Below are 13,306 nucleotides of genomic sequence, written 5' to 3' on the forward strand. Positions count from 1 at the left end.
TAACACATCATGCTATTTTTACTGTGATGTCATTGGGTGAGTTTCTCAAATAAACATTGCTAGTTATTAAAAAAAAAAACGCCATATGTATTTTCAATGTTTTGTCTAAAATAGTCATTTCAAAATGAATCACCAGTCAACCAATATTTTATGTTCTTAATTCCTCGTTTCGTCGTGATTAATTGGCTACCGATTAAACCACGGTAAGGATTCAGTGTAAGTAAATAGAATATTTTCATAATAAAAGCATATAAACATGTTTAAGACTTTCTAAATATATATACTTTAACCATTATTAGAGCTCTGTCGACATAATAACACCCCTATAGTCACAACTTTAACCCAATTCTCTTTTTTTTGTTATGCACTGAATAGGAAAATTGTATTAAAATTAAAAACTCCTAAAGGAGTCAATGTCTCACTAACCATAAACTTCACCTACAATAGGAATAAACACATATATTCCGGATGATCATGTTTCATAATCACACACTTCAAGTAAGTTAAAAGGAAGAACAATGTTGTCCGCATTCCCACACAACAGGAGTGGACATTACGACGCCCTGAGAAGCACGTTTTCTACAAAGGTGTGTGCATCTCCTCATTAACATACCTTGGCTGTACGCCACTCTTGAACATACAGCTGCTTTGGACAGGTTGGAACCGACAGCCCGGAGATGCTTTTGTAATGAGTAACTAACCAGTCTTGACATGGGAACGCTTGCTTGCTTCTAATTAAGATATAACCTGATTTGACATCAGGCAGGAAAGCACATTTGCTGCAGCCCAATGCATGCGCGGTGTATTGAAATATAATGTAACATGTGATATGGGCATTACATGGTTTTTGTGGGACTACCAGTGTTTATTACTATTATTATTATGAAATTATTACAGCAGTAGCGGCAGGAGCCAATGGTACGGCCTTGAAAAGAGTTCCATGTCATTCCATGCAATTCACAAAAAAAAACACCCCAAAAAACTTAAACTGTATTATGGAAAGCAGGAAGTGAACAAATGTAACAGTTAGTGATTGTAAAAGTACCAGATGGAGGGGTAGGATTTAATAAGCTTTGCTTCTTCCTACTCCTTTTGGACATGTGGAACTGGGAACTGATTATGGGATGCACTCAATTGGAATCTAATCTATACCAAAATAAATAAAAAAATAATAATAAAAATAATAAATAATGAAAAAATAATTAAAAATTTTTAATTATATTAGGAAAGCAGGAAGTGAACAAATGTAACAGTGACTGATTGTAAAAGTACCAGATAGAGGGGTAGGATTTAATAAGCTTTGCTTCTTCCTACTCCTTTTGGACATGTGGAACTGGGAACTGATTATGGGATGCACTCAATTGGAATCTGATCTATACCAAAAATAATAATAATAAAAAAAATCTTAAATTATATTAGGAAAGCAGGAAGTGAACAAATGTAACAGTTAGTGATTGTAAAAGTACCAGATGGGGAGGGGTAGGATTTAATAAGCTTTGCTTCTTCCTACTCCTTTTGGACACGTGGAACTGGGAACTGATTATGGGATGCACTCAATTGTAATCTGATCTATGCCAAAATAAAAAAAATAAAAAAATAATACAAAAAAACTTCAATTATATTTTGGAAAGCAGGAAGTGAACAAATGTAACAGTTATTGATTGTAAAAGTACCAGATGGAGGGGTAGGATTTAATAAGCTTTGCTTCTTCCTACTCCTTTTGGACATGTGGAACTGGGAACTGATTATGGGATGCACTCAATTGGAATCTGATCTATACCAAAAATAATAATAATAATAAAAAAAATCTTAAATTATATTAGGAAAGCAGGAAGTGAACAAATGTAACAGTTAGTGATTGTAAAAGTACCAGATGGAGGGGTAGGATTTAATAAGCTTTGCTTCCTCCTACTCCTTTTGGACATGTGGAACTGGGAACTGATTATGGGATGCACTCAATTGGAATCTGATCTATACCAAAATTAAAAAATAATAATAATAAAAAAAAATACAAAATAACTTAAATTATATTATTGAAAGCAGGAAGTGAACAAATGTGACAGTTACTGATTGTAAAAGTACCAGATGGAGGGGTAGGATTTAATAAGCTTTGCTTCTTCCTACTCCTTTTGGACATGTGGAACTGGGAACTGATTATGGGATGCACTCAATTGGAATCTGATCTATATCAAAATAAAATAATAATAATAATAATAATAATAAAAAACTTACATTATATTATGGAAAGCAGGAAGTGAACAAATGTAACAGTTACTGATTGTAAAAGTACCAGATGGAGGGGTAGGATTTAATAAGCTTTGCTTCTTCCTACTCCTTTTGGACATGTGGAACTGGGAACTGATTATGGGATGCACTCAATTGGAATCTGATGCATGTTCAAATGAAATAAAACCATTACCATTACCATTACCATTACTAATTCTGCGTACTGCAACGTACTGAGACGGGAGTAATATTTTATGCCAGCCATAAATGCATAACGCTTGAGGCCATCCTTGCGGTCGCTGGCCAATCACAGAGAGTGAAGAGTGAATACATAATGAGCATTTACTGTAAACATGATTACGGATAACGACGGAATGCACGCGTCAAAAAGGCATAATCCGTAACGCATACTTATTCATAACTTGTTTATAGTCGCTGTCTTGTTACACAACACAAACTAAAACTTCAGAGTCAACTTCGTGTAAATCTATTTGACTTCACTCTTCTTTAATATTACACACCCGACGATATCATACTTTGCCGTTGGAAATAATCTGCGCTATAATTGAATCACATACATAATTCATATCGCTGAATAATAACCCCCGGTATTAGTGAATATTACAATATTTGGTAATCATTAATAAGTAATGCGTTCACACAATCCGTGCTCAAGGTCTGAGAAGAACTTATGGCAAATTCTCTCGGGCAATTTCAATAATTGTGGATTAAGTGCGGTAAGTCATTTTCTCCTCATTTATGGCGGCCGGAATTGCTCGACATTAAAATGCATGTGAGATGTCTGCAAGGAGATGAAGTATATTCTCGGAAAAAAAAAAATCTGTTGTGTTCCGGTGACATTTCTTTTGTGGGATTTTAAGACAACGTGTTTATCGAAGTGTGAAGCTAAAGTCGGAGGGAAATATGAAATTTTAACGACCGAATGGTTTAAATATCATTACTAATTAACACAGTAAGGTGAGCTGTCACTGGCTTGACGGATGCTTTTTTTTTCAACTATATATTCCTTTATTAATCATATCTCCGCATGAAAAGGTTCTGCAACACCTTGGGGAAGGGATTTAGCGGCGGTTATTACTGGGATGGTTTCGGCCATCTTGTATCCGCTTGATTGTGATGTATTTGCTGAAGCCGTCCAAAACGGAGCTCCGTTGTAGTGAGATTTACTCGCTTTTGGTGGAATTTCTTTTTGAAGCGCCGTACTTTGTTTACACCTTTGACAGGAGAGGTGAGCGGGTATCGAGATTCTGGCTATCCGTCTCCGGCGGCCTACAGCACTCGTACGTTTTACCGACGTTTTACCGACTCCTATGATCGCTGTGTCTGGCGTATAGAGATGATTTCAGACCCGGATGATTTCAGCACTTTGTGTATGAAGATGGAGTGTTATAACCTCCTTTCTGATCTCCTCCCCCGTCTACCTCACTTAAAGAGGTCCATTGTTAAGTGCCGAGGGCCTGTGGGTGTTGTAAATCACACGGCTGAGGGAGGGGATGTCTCCCACGGGGGGAGAGCGCGCACTCCCAGCAGCCTTTCGGGCTGATCTCATCCAGCCAATGCTAATGCTTTAATTAAAGATCTGGTCAATGGCATAGACGAGGGTGCTAAAGGCTACACGAGGTGCACTTCCTCACGTACCTCCCGGTCCAAAAAAAAAAAACTCATGGAGAAAAGTGCTTGAACAAATCCTCTCCTCACTCAAGACGTCATCATCACAGGCAATCATATCGAGACTATTTGACACTTGGCAATCATCTTCAGAAATAAAGTTTATGCTTTGAGTTATACATATTCAACTCAAACCGAAACTCACCCTAATGTGACTGAGTCCACTTGGTTGCACCATCTATGATGTGGATTTGGTCATCAACTTCCAGAAGTCACCACATTGGTAGACTGGCCAAGTACTGTATGTGTTTTTTTTTTTTGGAATGGAGACAGCTCCCTCTTGTGGCTAAAGCAGGTATTGCTGTTAACAGTTAATGGGAAAAATAGGTTAGTAGATGCAGAGATACATACTGCAATAAGTAGCAAGTCATTTAGGCAACATTTGAGTACAGAAAAGTATAGTACTTCATAGAAATATGCAGGAGCTACAATATTTCTTGAGTGATGAAAGACTAACAACATATAAAGTGAATCAAACAATTTTTTTTTCTGCATAAAACATCTTATTCACTTTATGTAAGCAATAATTCCTAAGTACATGATAATGCAGAAAATGTAAATGTACATACACCGTAGTGATTCCCAGTGTGTGTTGATACAGCAGTACTACGAATAAAACCTGGCCTCAAAACTTCATCTATTCTCGTAAATCGTTACCGAAATTCCAAAAGACAAACAGCGTGAATTATGGACTTATTATCAGAGATATGGATTCTCCAAAAAAACAGCGCTTTACAGGAAGATGGATGCAGGATACCACACAACAAACTGAAGTACGGTTGTAGCACCGGCCTACACGGAGGGAGCCTACACCAGGGATTAATCTATATTCAGTGTGATCCTAAGTAACTTTTTTCATATTGTATCATCACATCGATACAATAAATTGATCATAGTTACAGTGCGGTACTGTATACATCAATATTGTACCACAAAGAACAAACAATAAGAAGTAATTAAATGGTATTTGATAGACGTCCCTGTAGTAGGTTCACATTAGAGTTCGGACTGGATCAGGACCAGAGCCTCAACTAAAGCTAGATTGGATTTAGTTCATTAGTTTACTAATTGAAGAGAGACAAGAATGTTTCTGGAGCTCAATCTAATTTAATAATTACCAGTCACTTTTATTACAAATGTTGATCCAAGATTTGGAGTGGGAGGTGCGATCGGTCTCTCAAAAATATGAAATTTTTTTTATGGCCGTCTCAATAATACGCTAGATTCTAGCAAACTACGGCCCGGGGGCCACATCCGGCCCGCCAAGTGTTTGAATACGGCCCGCCCGTTCTTTCCAAAGTATTTCATTTAAAGTGAACATACAAGTTGGCATCATGGCTTAAGCCGACATTTTCATGGTTTGGCTGTTTTATCAATTTCGTTATTTGATGCGGTCTGTTGTTTACAAAGTGAAAAAAGGGACACAAGTACATAATAATAATCATAATAATATTAAATAATAAATTTATTCTTATTATTATAAATTTATAATGCACTTTACATCAAATAAATGATCTCAAAGTGCACATATAGCAGGTTGCATAACACTTTTACAGATACAATAATTTCGTTATTTGATGCGGTCTGTTGTTTACTAAGTGCTCCTGAAAAAAGGGACACAGGCACATAATAATAATAATAATATAAAATAATTAGATTATTATAATTATTATTAGAACTGTTATGATTATTATAATTATTATATTAATGCTAATTATTATATTAATTATATATAATATTATTGTTATATTTGCATATTTTACATAATAATAATATAATAATTATTATTTTAATTTTATTGTAATTATTATAATATTTTATTATTTTTAAAATATTTAAATATAAATATAAAATAATAAATAATAATAGCAGATTGCATGACAATTTTACAGATACAATAATACCAGGTGGACTGTTACGTGTAAAATATATAGTCTGCCCCCCCCGTAAATTTTGTCATATCAATGCGGCCCGCGAGTCAAAAAGTTTGCCCACCCCTGCGCTAGAACATCTACTGTACTGCATTACAATTCTGGTTGAAAAGTTATTTAGTAAAACAGTCGTTATGGAGTGACTTCCTGTAAGCATCAGAATATTAGAGTGGATTCATTCGGTATATTTGACCCTGAAATGGTATAATATTGAGTCCTTCTATAAAGCGTCTTATTAAATGAGAGAACATAACGTGCACTATGAAACCAATTAACATTTTATTCAGACTTAGGGCCCTAAAACGCCATGCACAATACAATATAATCAGCTATAAAATGTATTTCATTTCACCTCTAAAATAAATAAAGGTGAAGTCTATACATTTATACAAACTAAAATAAAAAATAAAAAAAAATCTGACAAATAATCATGGCTGATGTACTAAAGGGAAATAAGTGGCTTCCTTTAAACTGTAATTTCACATTAAAAGCTTTGTGTCATTAAGCTACATTTTATAAGTTTGTCAATATTTGTTTTTTTTTTTTTTGGAATGTAGGGCCCAAATAAAGTTGTCATCCATCCATCTGCTGGAGCCTACCCCAGCCAATCACAGGGCACATATAGACAAACAACCATTCACACTCACATTCATACCTATGGACAATTTGGAGTCGCCAATTAACCTAGCATGTTTTTTTTTTGGAATGTGGGAGGAAACCGGAGTACCCGGAGAAAACCCACACCACGCACGGGGGAGAACATGCAAACTCCAAGCGGAGAATGGAACCCGGATCATCTGACCTAATTGTATTACTTCTAATACAATTTAAATATATATATTAACTTAATGAGCAGAGGGCAAAGCTGGGCCCCTGACTCCTGCCGTGACATCTAAAATGGCTACCAGTCTAATAAAAAACTATTTAAAAAAAATAAAAATAAACTTGCTGTCTAAGACAGGTAACGACTAAATCAAGTGTTCTACAAACGAACTAATAAGTTGAGGCCAGTGTTTGCAGATTTGAACCATACACAGGTCTCTAGAGACGTGATATAATGTAGGATATCATGAATAAAAACATCACCTAAGAGTCGATCATCTTCATCCGAGGATGTCTAGTAGGTGTTTACGACTGGAGATGAAATGACATGGCACCGTATCTTCACATTCAATCGGGTCGTTCCTTTTTTCCCAGCAGGTCTAAAACTAAGCAGCTGTGTACTACTTTGGTTGTCCTGCTCCATTCCCGATAATAGACCTCTGAAAAAGACGAACTCGATCTGACGGAAAATGTGTTGATGCGGTTGTAACTGTACAGCAAAACGCAGAATAGCATTTCAAGTCATTATTTTTGATGTTAGAAAAAAAAATCCTAATTGAAATGTATTTTTTTTAAATGCAACATCATTTAAAACAATGTGTTGAGATTTTGACGTGAGAGAACTACGTGATGGCAGTGACACATCAAAATGTACTTCGTGACACCAACCCTGCATATTAGACGGGTTGCTAATTACTACAAACGAACTGCTAGTGTTGTTCTCCGCAGAGAGACGCGGGTCTCGAGCTCTGGGCTCAGCAGGACAATCAAAGGTGATCAAAGATCAGCTGTTAGAAACGCCGCACATTCGTCCCATAACGTGCGAGTACGTACGTGTCATTCACTTATTGCCATCATAAAGTGGACTGTTGCGGTTTAATTCCTTCCCCCTTTTGACGTCTACAATGAAGAACAGAAGATACCAAAAAGGTACAAAAAAAATCAAACTCAACAAGTCTGGTTGTGTTAAGATAGTTACGCAAGCTAAGTTGTGTTCAGGTTTTAGTTGCGTTGCAGATCAACGCAACAATACCGAGTCACCAACTGTCTATTGGGTACTTTGGGGGGTGGGGAGTTTATATGGGTCAGACTGTCAGGCGGTTGTTGGAAGGCTGTAGGGGGCTCCATGAGGCTGTGTGGCCAGATGTGTCCTGCGAGTACACGGACGTGCGACTTTCACAACAATCATCCTTGCTGATCCCGCCGGCCGTGCAGAGCCGCCGGTGCCTCAGCAGCCGGTCTGTCCGTGAGAAGGTCTGGAGTTGAAAAGGGGAAAAAGATGGTTTCAGTCAGACTTTGTTATGATACAGTAAACCTCGGATATATCGGAAATTCGCTCACAACGGACAGATAAAAAAGAACCGATTTTTCTGTAATGTATTTCCAATAAAAATTCATTGCATATATCGGATTTTTTTATAACGGATTTCGCCTATTTCGGACAAAATCTCCAGTCCCGTTCCAATGCATTCCCATTAAATTTCCCTCGCATATATCGGATGGCCGCATCGTGGCGCTCCGATTCGCCGAATCGTGACAGGCCGCTATACGACGTCGTTTGCAGCGTTTGCAGCGTTGCCTGCGCGTCCAGGTACATTGGAAACATAGTCAAGGAAGTGCCTTTTTATAACGGATAAAATCCGATTTACGCATATACCGGATATAAATCCGATATATGCGTAAAACGGACATTTTCCGGTATACGCATATAACGGATTTCGCTTATATCGGACAAAACCAGTGGGAACAATTGAATCCGATATATCCGAGGTTTACTGTACATTTAATGGCCACCACATTCGGAACGGCCAACTGGTTTTGCAAGGCTTTGACAAGGATCAGCAAAAAGTGACGACAAAAGAGAGAGAGACAGACAAAGTGTGTGATGAAGGAATTATGAGGCTGTTCAATTGTGATGCTTATGAAGACGACTTTTGTGGTTTCAGTCCCGACTAGAAAGCATCATCGGTATTCGTCAGGAAGGGCATCCGGGAATATAAAAGGGATCAAGCCAAAAACCGGTATCAAGAGGATCTGCTGTGGCGACTCCGTAATCGGGAAAAAGCAGAAAGAAGTTCAGAGAATTATGATTAACGACTTTTCTGGTAGGCTACTGTTGAACTAGCCGTTTTACATGCAATATTTAGAAAAAAGGATTTATTTAATAAGTTAAAAAAATTATTTCTGTGTATTAAATATCCCATGTTAAGACGTGTACAAATATTTTTTTTCTCTTTAAAGTTTGTGGGTGTAGCTTGCATACAGATGCGCTCTATAATCCAGAAATTATGAATTATCTCAATATGGATTTTAGACCATATTGCCCCACCCCTACTATATGGTACAGTCCTGATTTATATCTCAAGACCCGTTGAAAAATATCTCCACCGTTCTTTTCCCCGCAGATACCGTCTGATGGTTATTGTGCTGCAGTTTGCACCAGTAAGGGCCTTGATTTGGGTCGAGGACCACGGCATTGGGAGCCGACAGTCAAGCGTGGTGGTGGTGGTCATGTCATGGGAACGGGGATCTGCAGTTCATCGAGGGAAACGTGGTATTCCGAAGCATAGCCCGGTCACCTCGCTTCCCTGAAGGCACTGCTACATAACGACGGTACTCACACCAACTTTGGCCATTAATACTATAAGCTGTACTCGCTTGCGTTCTCAACTGTTTAGAATGGATGTGTGTTTAGTCATTTTCAAAGGTAAATAAATCGATACTACAGTAAACCTCGGATATGTCGGATTCAATTGTTCCCACTGGTTTTGTCCGATATCAGCGAAATCCGTTATATGCGTATACCGGAAAATGTCCGTTTTACGCATATATCGGATTTATATGCGGTATATGCGTAAATGGGATTTTATCCGTTATAAAAAGGCACTTCCTTGACTATGTTTCCAATGTACCTGGACTGGGCAATGAAAAGAGACGTAAGGTAATGAGAATTTAACTTTATAACAAATTGTTAATTAAGCTAGGCCCTGTTACGCCCGTCAGGCCTACGTTATTTCCAATAGTGAGGTTAAGATCTCATTCACTGCTGTGCTAGTATTATTGACGTCACTCACTTTTATATTTGTCCTAAATCTGGAGCCAGGAGAAAGACAATAGCCAGTGACATCAACAAGATTAGCATAACGATGCGGCCATCCGATATATGCCAGGGAAATTTAATGGAAACGCATTGGAACGGGACTGGAGATTTTGTCCGAAATAGGCGAAATCCGTTATAAAAAATCCGATACATGCAATTAATTTTTATTGGAAATGCATTACAGAAAAATCGGTTCTTTTTTATCTGTTTGTTGTGAGCGAATTTCCGATATATCCGAGGTTTACTGTACTACACAACCCGTGGTATCCAATATGAATTGTATTAAAAGCTACGAGTGCTATATTGACTTTTGTGAGACATTGTACACGGTAACGATGTTGTGACCGGTGAGTGTAGAACTCGCACCGACCGGCGTACTAACCTGATTGCAACGATCGCACTGGTACGGCTTCTCGCCACTGTGCACCCTCTTGTGTCGGTCCAGGTGGTAACGCTGAATGAAGCGCATTTCGCAGCTGTCGCAAGCGTACGGCTTTTCCCCTGTGGACGCCCAAATGACAAAATGACACATTTCTCATTTTTCCGGTTGGTGTCCAAAAGAACCGCTCAACTTAAGAGAGAAGTAGTAAATAATTTTCATTTTCACCTGTGTGTGTAAGTATGTGTCGCTTGAGGTGGTAGCTGCTTCGGAAAGCTCCGTAGCAGTGGTCACAGATGAAGTTCTTCTGAACTTTCAATGCACTGTCGTCGTCGTTGTCCATGTCGAGCTGCTGCAATAAGGGCTGCGAAGAAGGGCAGAATGAGTCCACTGGAGTCTTCTGTTCATGTGCCCGGTTTAAGTTAAATCATTATTAATCCATACAGTGCAATAGTATTGTGTATTAATGTCGATGTTTGAAGAGGAAAAACATACCCGCACTTCCTCCTTGACTTTAACAGACCCTGATTTTTTGTGTTTTTTCTTATGTTGTATATTCTTTCCATCCAATATTCTTGACGTGTGGTAATCCCCATCCTTTTGGATCAGCTTAGTGAGTAAATAAGAAGACATATTTATTGTGGCTTATGATTTTTTTTTTACAAAGCACACACAATAACGGAAGAAATTAAAAGTCTTCTGCGACTTGCATCTTCAGACGATTCAAGGGTATTGTTCTCACCAGTGGTGGACAGCTTCCCGCGGACAAATGGTGTGCATGGTGACCTTGGTGCCCATGGTGGTTGTGGCTATGGTGTGACTGGGTGTGGTGGCTCTCGGAACTGGACCTGTGACCATGACCCATGTGTGACATCATCTTCTTCTGACCCGGAATGTTGTTGGCTTGCATCAGGGCCATGCTGGACAGCACCGCCTCACAGCCCAGCAACCCAGCCTACGAAGACCATCAACAAATCAGAGCAAGTTGTGGAATTAATGAGCGGGGGGGGAAAATGGGGCTGGAAAATTTAAAGTAAATGTGAAAGCGACAGGCCTTGTGGGGCTGGGAACACAATTTTTCAAAAACGGTGATTTGGCAGATGAAGAGACTTTCACTGACCCATTTCATATGGTCTCGGACAGAGTTGTTTGATTGGTGTGTCATCGTCGTGCTTTGAATGTGTGTGTGTTTGAGGGGGGGGGGGCAGTGCTGACTTCAGTCAGGATGAGGGCTAACAGAGGAGACCACAAACACCCAAATCATGGAGGCCAAAGCCTGAAAATAGAGGCACGACAACATAAAGCTACACGCTTCATTCAGGAGCTGAAATACGAGGCGTATTAAATTTTTGTATTCTTTGATTACCCATCAATATCAGGCATAAAACGGGGGGAGATTTTGGTATAGCAGTACAGTCACTGAAACAATTATTAGACCACCATGTTTCTTAAATCGTACCTCATACTTCAGTATGAGGTACATTATTTAAAAAAAAAACCTTAAACGGTATTATGGAAAGCAGGAAGTGAACAAATGTAACAGTTACTGATTGTAAAAGTACCAGATGGAGGGGTAGGATTTAATAAGCTTTGCTTCTTCCTACTCCTTTTGGACATGTGGAACTGGGAACTGATTATGGGATGAACAAATTGAAGAAACAAGGGTGGTTGAATAATTTGTTTACCATGACTGTATAATATATGCACGTTATTACTTATATCCAGTCAGCCTCAATGGTTTGGTGTACAATGTATGTTTGAATGGTCACCAGAAAACACAACAGCAAAAAAAAAAGAAAAAAAGAAACACAAACAGTGGAAGTGCATTATGAAATTTAAAGAGTACATTAATAATAACACTTGTGAGAGAAATATTTAACAGAAACTTTAAAACACAAACAGGTTTCAGCTGCTGCTGGATTTGATTTGATGAAGTAAAACTACTTGCTGCTGCAGTATTGCTATTTTATAACAACACGGTCTGTGTACTTTGTGTGTTCGGTGTTGTGGATTAAAAGCAGGCTGTTGTAAGCATTTACATTAACAGTAACTTAACTGACAATAATAAATACACATTAAATAACACAAAAATATATTAGTTAGCACCAACTTACACAGGGAATTACAGCGTTACTGAAGAACTATGAATTAGAAATGTAAAGAAAACCAGAAAAATCAAACCATTATTTGTATTATTCGGTGTTTTGAACAGAGACAATTAACTAAACGTTGCCGTTAGTCCGTCACACGGTATTAAAACTTACCACAAACGTTCATATTATTTTCAACTGTATTGATAGTTTATCGTTATTTTTTGTGAATTTACCCAGTTACATTTTAAACCAGGAAAAAGTCACACACCAAATTGTATGGCACGTTTCGTGATAACATAATAATGAATCCAACGGTAGAGCATCTCCAAAAAGCAGATGTTTTTTTTCTACGAATAATCAGTGATAGATTCAGTTCTGGTACAAATATTTCAGATTTGGTTAAGCTTGAAGATTCCATTCGTAAAATGTGACACATTTACAACTGTGCAAGTTTGCTATTTACCAACTTACCCCAAAACAGCTCGGCTCGCTGCTTTATCGTCAGAAGAACTGAATAACAAGGACCGGGGATTATTTTGGAGTCGTCTGCTATTTTAGAGTCGAATTTTGACACTGCGAAGACAAACACTGAGTGCGCGCTAAATGGAAGAGACAAGGCTAGGTTAAAAAGCTAGCATGCTAGCCAGTTGTTCGCGTTGGGGGCTGCTACTCTTCCCACCCCCCCCGCCCGCCCCAGACAACACAACAGACAAGCAGGGCGTTGTAATTTCTGCATCTATGCTACAGCCTCCACACACGCGTAAGCAGCTCGTAGTCGAAACTATTAGACACATAGGCGTAAATCGTGCGGAAGAAGCGACTTCTTACCTTTTAATTATTATAGTTTTGTAGATAATTGCTTGCCGGACTTGCAATTTTTTTTCTCAGTTTACAAACAGACAGGAAAGGCTACCGGAAGTGTTCCCTCTGGGGTCGTTGTGATTGGTAGAAGCCCACCCACGTGACTGAACCCGAACGACCTTTATCGGCCGCCATGTTTTTTTTTTACGAGATGCGGGTAATGACGAGTAAGTTCAGCATACAATATAAAATACAATACCGTGTA

At 38.5% G+C, this 13,306-nt stretch overlaps 1 protein-coding gene across 4 annotated transcripts; it reads right to left on the minus strand.

Moving 5' to 3' along the window:
• Window positions 1-5,922: 5,922 nt before the first annotated feature.
• Window positions 5,923-13,190, minus strand: LOC131137009 (zinc finger protein 740-like). 4 transcript variants are annotated; one of them, XM_058084450.1, is made up of 7 exons: window positions 13,069-13,190; window positions 11,268-11,423; window positions 10,890-11,102; window positions 10,643-10,756; window positions 10,376-10,511; window positions 10,151-10,269; window positions 5,923-7,924 (listed from the first exon to the last, which is right to left on the minus strand). In XM_058084450.1, the coding sequence occupies exons 2-7, from the start codon at window positions 11,310-11,312 to the stop codon at window positions 7,754-7,756; spliced, it is 798 nt and encodes a 265-aa protein (XP_057940433.1). In that variant the 5' UTR covers window positions 11,313-11,423; window positions 13,069-13,190; the 3' UTR covers window positions 5,923-7,753. The 4 variants fall into 4 exon arrangements, with proteins under 4 accessions (XP_057940433.1, XP_057940432.1, XP_057940434.1 ...); XM_058084449.1 differs by lacking the exon at window positions 13,069-13,190 and adding an exon at window positions 12,712-12,941; XM_058084451.1 differs by lacking the exon at window positions 11,268-11,423 and having other exon boundaries at window positions 13,069-13,186.
• Between the last annotated feature and the right edge of the window lie 116 nt (window positions 13,191-13,306).

Source organism: Doryrhamphus excisus, chromosome 10 (genome assembly GCF_030265055.1).
Source record: "Doryrhamphus excisus isolate RoL2022-K1 chromosome 10, RoL_Dexc_1.0, whole genome shotgun sequence".
NCBI classification, from domain to species: domain Eukaryota; kingdom Metazoa; phylum Chordata; class Actinopteri; order Syngnathiformes; family Syngnathidae; genus Doryrhamphus; species Doryrhamphus excisus.

Coding starts and splice junctions, on each gene's coding strand:
- LOC131137009 (XM_058084450.1), bottom strand. CDS start 11,312: ATGACACACCAATCAAACAACTCTGTCCGAGACCATATGAAATGG. Junction 10,757..10,889: donor CGGGAAGCTGTCCACCACTG/GTGAGAACAATA, acceptor TTACTCACTAAG/CTGATCCAAAAGGATGGGGA. Junction 7,925..10,150: donor AGTGCGATCGTTGCAATCAG/GTTAGTACGCCG, acceptor TTTCAACTCCAG/ACCTTCTCACGGACAGACCG.